Source organism: Oppia nitens, unplaced genomic scaffold, assembly GCF_028296485.1.
Source record: "Oppia nitens isolate AA-2021 unplaced genomic scaffold, nextdenovo-longstitch-racon4-pilon3 scaffold16_pilon_pilon_pilon, whole genome shotgun sequence".
In the NCBI taxonomy this organism is placed as follows: Eukaryota; Metazoa; Arthropoda; class Arachnida; order Sarcoptiformes; family Oppiidae; genus Oppia; species Oppia nitens.
Window position 1 is genome coordinate 1,421,176 of NW_026533195.1, and position 9,216 is coordinate 1,430,391.

General features: G+C 28.9%; 2 protein-coding genes across 2 annotated transcripts; one reads left to right on the plus strand and one right to left on the minus strand.

Annotated features, from left to right (window-relative positions):
• Positions 1-1,770: 1,770 nt before the first annotated feature.
• Positions 1,771-3,958, plus strand: LOC128965162 (phospholipid hydroperoxide glutathione peroxidase-like). The gene is made up of 4 exons (XM_054311815.1): positions 1,771-1,969; positions 2,044-2,283; positions 2,839-3,085; positions 3,630-3,958. The coding sequence occupies exons 2-4, from the start codon at positions 2,200-2,202 to the stop codon at positions 3,806-3,808; spliced, it is 510 nt and encodes a 169-aa protein (XP_054167790.1). The 5' UTR covers positions 1,771-1,969; positions 2,044-2,199; the 3' UTR covers positions 3,809-3,958.
• A 1,360-nt stretch (positions 3,959-5,318) lies between these two features.
• Positions 5,319-8,536, minus strand: LOC128965161 (delta-1-pyrroline-5-carboxylate dehydrogenase, mitochondrial-like; the record flags this gene model as incomplete). Its single annotated transcript, XM_054311814.1, has 8 exons — positions 5,319-5,744; positions 5,819-6,189; positions 6,289-6,445; positions 6,528-6,690; positions 6,785-7,105; positions 7,188-7,410; positions 7,518-7,749; positions 8,460-8,536. Coding segments are annotated over 8 exons (1,785 nt in total), but the record flags the coding sequence as incomplete, so codon positions are not given.
• Between the last annotated feature and the right edge of the window lie 680 nt (positions 8,537-9,216).

Below are 9,216 nucleotides of genomic sequence, written 5' to 3' on the forward strand. Positions count from 1 at the left end.
TTATTTTTTAAAAATATATTTTTTCTATCTATATATATTTGCCAATATATTATAATTTTATACAACACAACTTAAAAAAATTAATTATAAAAAAAATATTAATTTATTAATTAAAATAATAAATATATTTTAAATATTAATATAAATATATAAATTAAAATAATGTGTTATTTAGTATTTCAATCATTTCAACATCAAGTTTATTACTAAAACGTTTTAATTATTTAAATTTTAATTAATCAAAAAATAAAAAATTATATTTTTTTTCTTTGTTTTAAATTTATAAGTTTTAATATATATATATTAATAAATTGTTTCAAAAAATTCAAAACGTYTTAATTATTAACTAATTAATCATAAAGAAATAATAATAATAAATTTTATTTTGTTTTTAATTTATAAAATTTAAGTTATAATATATATTAATTAATAAATTGTTTCTACAAAAAAGTAAATATTAATATATTTTCATAATTATTAAACTAAATAATACTTATTTTTCAAAATTATTTTTAAAAACCGTTTACTTAATAAATTAAATAATTTTTTAGAAAAACAAATGTACATTGAACTATTTTTTTTATTTTATTTAAAAAATAAAATTATATATATATATATATAAATTTATATATATGTAGCAATTTAGTACCATTTATTAATCATTGAATTAAATTGCATACTATAATGAAATTTAATTATTATTATTATTTTAATTAACTATATATAAAAATTTCTATACTATGATCAAGTACATTTCAAGTGCAAGTTTCAGTCAATACTCTATAAAAGTAGTATATATATATATATATATATATATATATATATATATAATAAATATAAAATTAAATTAATATTTTTATTGATTAATTTTAAATAATTATAATTTAAATTATTATTTTTTTATAAATAATAATTGAATATTTTTTTTTGTTATTATAAACGTGTACACTATATGTTAGCTAAACTGTAACTAATAATTGTCAAGGTCAATTTTTTTTCCAGTACTTACTGTAGTTAAAAATAAATATTATTTAAAAAAAAACAGTTTACACTAGTTTAACTAGAAATCAAAATTTATTTGATAAAAAAAAATAAATTAAAATTTATTAAATACAGTTTAACTACTAATAGTTAAAAATATTTTTATTTTTTTAAAAATATATATACTCTTGATAATTTTTAAAAATATTTTTAAAAAAAAATTATTTACTATAAATAAGTATACTTGTATTAAAATTTAAAAAAAAAATAAATTTAAATAATACTAATAATTACTTTCCATTGAATAACATGTTAACTAACCTATTGACTAAACTATTATACAAATTCATACTATTTAACATAACAAAAAACATATAATTAACAAATAGTTATATATAAAAAGGTACCAAAAAATAGCCTGTCAACAGTTTCTATTTTACTGTATATAAAAACATGACATCATATATATATAGTCATATAATTTGATTGCTTAAAAAATACTGTTATATTCAAAACCAAAACAATAATAGCAGTCCACTAACAAACTAGCAGTGTATGTAAATGCGCGCGCGCAATATTAGTGTGCTTAATGCTTAGGGGGGGGGGTGGGCGGAGTTTTTACAAAAAGCATAAACTATATGTACACATATACAGTTATTATACACATTATTTTATATATACTGTATATATATATATACAGTATATATTAAGTATAATCTATGATATATATCTATGTGTGCGTCTACTACTACTTGTTGTTTTGGTTTAGAATATAATCAAAATTAATAATATGTTGTGTTGTTTACTGCAATCGTATGAATCAATTGAATCATACATTCATTTCAAACAAAACACTAAACACTAAACAATCGGACAAACAGTCAGTCAGTCAAGTCGTGTATATATATATATCGATCGCACCGTTAGTTTGTTTAATATTTAATAACTACTACTCAGTCGTCGTCGTCGTCAACCATCATCAGCACCGGTACGTCACAGACATACCTAAAAAAAAAAATATTGATTACTATAACTAACTGTTTACTGCATACCTGAGCGCAGACAAAACGCGACAAAACGGCGGCGTTTATAACAACTGCAAACATCCAACTAATTAAGAGACAACTGTCCACTAATAGAGGACTATTAGTACCGTTATTGAAGACAATTCAAGCACCAGTAGTAGTCAGTAATCATTGTCTACCAGTGCGCAGAAATATGGCCAACAATACTACAAATGGCGACCCGAAGTCGGCTAAAACAATGTACGAGTTTAGTGCCAAAGATTTGGACGGCAATGAGGTATTTGAGTTTTAGTAGTCACACATACCTGTCCTCTCGCTCTGTCTCTCTCTCTTTCATCTCTCGGTACTCTCTATCGAGAGCACCGATACTCACATACCTGTCCTCTCTGTTTCTCTCTCTCTCTCTCTCTCTTTCATCTCCCGGTACTCTCTATCGAGAGCACCGATAGTCACATACATGTCCTCTCTCTTTCATCTCCCGGTACTCTCTATCGAGAGCACCGATAGTCACATACCTGTCTTCTCTTTCATCTCTCGGTACTCTCTATCGAGAGCACCGATAGTCACATACCTGTCTTCTCTTTCATCTCTCGGTACTCTCTATCGAGAGCACCGATACTCACATACCTGTCCTCTCTGTTTCTCTCTCTCTCTCTCTTTCATCTCCCGGTACTCTCTATCGAGAGCACCGATAGTCACATACCTGTTCTCTCTGTTTCTCTCTCTCTCTCTCTCTTTCATCTCCCGCTACTCTCTATCGAGAGCACCGGTAGTCTCTTAATTATTGTGTTATTACTTACCGGTGCTATTGATTTGGTTTATGCTTTCGTAGGTACCGTTAGATCGATACAAAGGTCATCCGACTCTTGTAGTGAATGTGGCCTCGAGTTGCGGCCTACAGAAGACCAATACCAAACAGCTGAACGAATTGTATGCCAAATACGAGGCCCAAGGCTTGAGGATATTGGCCTTTCCGTCCAATCAGTTTAATCAGGAAAAGGGATGCGATGTCGATATCAAAGAGTTTGCTAAGAAAAACGATGTCCACTACGATATGATGAGCAAAGTCGATGTCAATGGTAATCACTGTTTACTGTAGTCTCTCTATCTAACTGTCTCTCTCTCTCTAACTGTCTCTCTCTCTAACTGTCTCTCTCTCTAACTGTCTCTCTCTCTAACTGTCTCTCTCTCTCTAACTGTCTCTCTCTCTCTAACTGTCTCTCTCTCTCTAACTGTCTCTCTCTCTAACTGTCTCTCTCTCTAACTGTCTCTCTCTCTAACTGTCTCTCTCTCTAACTGTCTCTCTCTCTAACTGTCTCTCTCTCTAACTCTCTCTCTCTCTCTAACTGTCTCTCTCTCTAACTGTCTCTCTCTCTAACTGTCTTTTTAACTTTTTTTTTCTCTCTCTCTCTCTAACTATCTCTCTCTCTCTAACTCGCTATCTATCTGTCTGTCTTTAAGAGAGAGAGAGAGAGGATAGCATAGAGAGTTGTTTCTGAATTAAAAACACAAAATAACTAAAAAATAATTGTTGTTTTTTAAATTTATATATTAATTAACAAATTGTTTTGTTTATTTTTCGTTGTTGTTGTTGGGCACCCACCACCATCACCACTGGTGTAGGCGAATCGGCACATCCAGTATACAAATGGCTTAAGAATCAGCAGGGTGGCTTCATATCCGATGCCATCAAATGGAACTATACTAAATTTTTGGTCGACAAACATGGCATACCTATCAAACGTTATGCACCAACGGTTGAACCCAAAGATATCGAGAAGGACCTGAAGGCCCAGCTCTAGACAGTTGGTTAGTAGAGAGAGAGAGAGGCTAACGGTTCCCACTCTCTCTCTCTCTCTCTCTCTACCACTCTCTTCCTCATTGATTATTATATTTACTGATAATATATAGTATATTATATATATATATATATATATATACCTATCCATAGGTATATATATATATATATATTAAAATATATATTGATATTTATGTGTCACATATACAATGTGTTTATATACCGGTATATATTTACCGATATTCTAGTTATGTATTAATTAGTGATTTATTATTATTATTATTATTATATTTAGATCCCTATATATATATATATATTATATATTTTTTTTAAAGATCTATTCAAAGATTATTTAACCAAATTTATTACATTATTATTATAATAATAATTATAATGTGTATTCAATTATATATTTATATAATTACCGTAATATATACTACAATATATGCAACTATTATTATTATTATTATTATAATAATAATTTATTTGTTTAATTATATATATATATATATATATTGATATATATTTTATGTTTTTATTGTTGTACTGTATTTATAATTATACTGTAATAATAATTCAATAATTATAATTGTATAAAATGAGAAAATAAAATATGTTATTATTATATATTAAATAAATAGTTTTTTTTATTACACAAAATAAAAATAGTTTTAATAGTTTTAATTTTTTTGTTGTTGATAATTTATGATAATATATATTGTCATTAATTATAATAATAATAATAATAAAAACAAACAAAAAAATACAATTACTGTTATTATGAAATAGAGAAATAATTTATCATTTTTAATGAAAAAAAAATCAATATTTAGTTTATTTTAAAAATTATTTTTATTATTTTCAATATATATATATATTTTTATTAAATATTACGGTAAATACCGTTAATTATACAAAATTGTTTTTTTTGTTGACTACAATAAATTGACTAAGCTAAGTTATTTTTTAGAAAAGCTAAATATTAGCCAAAAAAATATTTATATATATATATATATTGTACTGTATTTTTAATATACAAATTGATTTCAGGTATGTGTGTGTATCACAAAAAATATATTATTTAAAAAATACATTATTTTCAAAAAAAAATTATTTATCATTATTATTATTTATTTATTTATTGACTATTATTATCCATTTATTATAATTAAATAATAATAATAATATAATTTTTTTTTCTGAAACAAATAGAAAAATAAATTAAAAAAAAAAATAATAATAATATCATACAAACAAAAACAAAATTGCATAAAAATTATCATTTAAAAAAAACACACACAAACATAATTAACAAAAAAAATAATAATAATAATTCAAAAATATATATTAATTCAAATCTATATATCAATAATAATAATAATAATAATAATAATTGAGATTTTAAAAAATTGTTTAGAATTTAATTAACAATTAAATAATTAATTAATTATTTATTTATTTTTTTTAATCACTAAATAATAGTATCAATAGTTTTTATTAAAGCTAATGAGGGGGAAGACTGACTTGACTTTTCAAATGTAGGGTATATTAGTAGTACTTATTGATTAGGACAGGGAGGTAGGTATCATCAACTACAACAACATACCATTCCTCCAACACATACATAGTCACAACAAACAAACAAACAATAAGCACAGTTAGATTTTTTTAAAAAAAAAATAACATATATATAATCTCATCACTGTTTAGTATCCATATAGTCGTAACGCCAGTCGCGTAACGGTATGTATGTTTGTTTGATTGTTTGCGGTGAACACCACCGAAGCAAATAGTGTGGGGCACCGGCCTTATCATTGGTACCCGATAGTCGTCCGCCGCCAAACGGTTGCTGACCGACAACAGCACCCGTACACTTGTCGTTGATATAGAAATTGCCGGCCGATTGTTTCAGCCGTTCGGATGCCTGTTCGAGAAACTTCCTAATAATCAACAAAATAGCAATAATGGTTAACCTCCCGGTGCTAATAACAACAACAACAGTGTACAAACATACTTATCGGTAGCAAACAGTGCACCGGTCAGTGCAAAACCGCTGGTACGGTCGCACAGGTCGATAGCATCGTTGACTTTACGGGAGTCGTACACATAGACAGTCAGGAGGGGACCGAAAATTTCTTCGCGAATCAGTCGCGACTGCGGGTCATTGGTTTCGATGATTGTCGGTTCAATGAAATAGCCGACACTGTCGTCSGTATGGCCGCCGCCCAGTATCTGATGACTATCGGGCGAATTCTTAGCTTCGGTAATATAGTCGCGGATCGTATTGAATGAGTTACGATCGATAACTGCCGACAGAAATGTGTCGAACTCGAGGGGCGAACCGAGTTTCAGGGCTGACCTAACTTCYAGTAGACGTTCCTTAATCTAGTAGGTAATGGTGTGTCTGATAGGATACATACATACAGTTACGGTTAAAAGTAAAACTACTGTTTTTTTTATTGATATCACACCCCTATCTCATACCTTTGGCCAGCGATTGTCCGGTACGTACAGTCGTGAACAGGCCGAACACTTTTGGCCGCTATACTCGAACGCCGCCCGTATAGTCTGGGTGACCACTGTGTCCAAGTCGGCCGATTCGTGTACAAAGTGATAGTCTTTGCCGCCGCACTCGCCAACCCTAGAGAGAGAGAGAGAGAGAGAGAGAGAGAGATGAGWTGATAAACATTTTAGGATAAGCGCCAAACTATTCAGACACATACAGTCGAGGAAAGCCRTGATTTTTATCTAAATTGTCGGCCACTGTACGCCAAACGTTGCGGAAAGTGCCGACACTGCCGGTAAAATTGACGGCCGCCAAGTGTTCAGATGTTAGGACATTCTGGCCGAATGCCGGTCCACTCGAYGGCAAAAAGTTGATAACACCTACACAWGAGAGGTAYGGGTGTAGAGAGAGAGAGAGAGAGAGAGAGAGTATTAATATAACTTATCAATCAATTAGCTCAATATGATTACGCACCGGGAGGTACGCCAGCTTCTTCAAGTATCTGATAGATAAKCCAATTGCTTARTACGGCCGTACCGGCCGGTTTCCATAGGACAACATTGCCCATCAATACGGGTGCTGAGCTAAGATTGCCGCCAATKGCGGTAAAATTGAACGGCGAAATTGCGGCCACAAATCCTTCGAGACCSCGRTAGCGAAACTGATTGCTAGTCAGTTCCGGTCGGGGACTTCGGGGCTGATATTTGTACATATCTTTAGCGTACAGTGCATTGAATCGTAGAAAATCGGTCAGTTCGGCGGCCGCGTCGATCTCTGCCTGGATTACTGTCTTTCCTGTGGAACGGGAGGGGAACGGGAGGTGTCAATAATTAACAGTTAAAGAGGGGGTGGTGGGATGGGGTGGGGGCATACATACCCTGRCCAAGCATTGTGGCGGCGTTCAAGTCCTGCCTGTATTTGCCGGCAATCAGATCGGCTGCTCTCAAAAATATACGAATACGTTCACTGATGGGTAGGGCCTCCCATTCGCGGCGTACCCGCTGCGACCCGTCAATTGCCTCACGAAACTGGCCAGAATCGGCAAAATAGTATTTGGCCACCCGATGTTGGTGATCGTAGGGCGAGCACTGGTATCTAACCTATTATTATGTATGGAGAGAGAGAGAGAGAGAGACAGAGAGATAGAGAGCACAGGTAGTTAAATAATAGTAGGTTAGGCCCTAACTAACTGACTGGACTGACTGACCTCATCGCTGGTCAATCGTTTGCCATTAATGACAATCGGTATTTCAGTAACCCTTGTGTTATACTCCTGGAGCTTAAGCTCCAGTTCCTGTCTCTCCCGGGAACCGGACTTATACGACAGTATCGGTTCGTTTTCGACATCAAACTCTTCAATCTGTGGTAAACGTATGGTAGGTATGGCTGTATTGTCGATGACTATGGTGTTCCCCTTGGATACRGTAGAGGACAGACATCTAATATATTTAGCAATAATAATAATAATAATTTAAATAAAAAAAAATTAWAYATACATGTAGTTTACAAAACAAATTAATTAAATTAATATAATAATAATTACAATTAAAATTTTATTTTTTCTACACTGTCATAGTTACAGTCATATATATATATATATATATATATTAAATGACCTTGTTCAAATATATATTAATATATATTAYTATAATAGTTTACAAAAAAAAAACATATATACATACAGACATTTTATTAAATTAAAATTAATTATATTTCACATTTAATATATATTTATTACATGTGTTTAGTAATATAAATATCAATATATTATTTTAATTTTAAATAATCTTTAAATTAATTATTGTTATAAATATTTATTTAAAAAATAATAATAATAATCTATTTTACTTTGTACTATTTGATTTTTTGTTGTTGAAAAACTAAAAATCAAAAATTTATTTGCCCCTAGGCTATTTTCTAATTTCTATATGTTAATGTTATCTATTTATCTAAATGGACAGGTAGGTAGTTTCCACAAGGTCATACATACAAACATAACTGTTTTTTTTTTTTTAAAATATTTATTATTTAAAAAAACATTAAAAACTGCATAATTATTAGCATGTTAAATTTTTATATACAATTATATAAATTTATAAATATTTAATTAAAAATATAATAATAATAATAATAATAATATTTAACTAACCTACTAGCACCATTAAAATAATTACTAAAAATTTTTATATTTTTTGACCGGCTCAATATTAATAATTGATTAGCCAGATAAAATTTAGTAGACAAATTTTTTATCATTATTGTTTAATTAATTAATTAATTATTARGTTTATTTCATAACTAGTTTTTAAAAAAATAAAATAAAATTATTATCAAATTATTATTATTATTGTTAAAACACTTATAWTTAAAATAAAACACTTATAAAAACAATTAACTAYTAAATAATACTATCAATTGAACAAATATTTACTTAATTATTATTAGTTATTATGTATTTTATTTGTATTACTTGTAAAAACTTGATTAATATTATTACTATAACATGTATTTAACAAACTGTAAATTTTTTTWTTTGCGATAATATCACTGATAATAATAAATACCAATTGAGAGGCCATGTAATTGTTGTGTACATTAATATATTTACATACAGTGTATATAATATACAATGTTTTTTTTCAGCCAACAAAAAATAAATAACAATTAACCATGCATATATATATATATATTTTTTTTTAAATAAATAAATAATCTAATTCAATCAAAAATTTTAGCAATTAATTTTTAGATTCAAAATTTAAAAATAAATAAATAATTTTATTAGATTAACATTTTATTTTTATTATTAAATTATTTATTAACTATTATTATTACACACACAATAAAATATAGTATAAATAGACTTAACTGTATTGTACTGTATATCTATATTATGTAACATAACA

Excerpts from the sequence above, each read along its gene's own strand:
- LOC128965162 (XM_054311815.1), top strand. The coding sequence starts at position 2,200 with ATGGCCAACAATACTACAAATGGCGACCCGAAGTCGGCTAAAACAATG. Across the intron at positions 2,284-2,838 it reads AAGATTTGGACGGCAATGAG|GTACCGTTAGATCGATACAA; the intron begins GTATTTGAGTTT and ends ATGCTTTCGTAG. Across the intron at positions 3,086-3,629 it reads GAGCAAAGTCGATGTCAATG|GCGAATCGGCACATCCAGTA; the intron begins GTAATCACTGTT and ends CCACTGGTGTAG.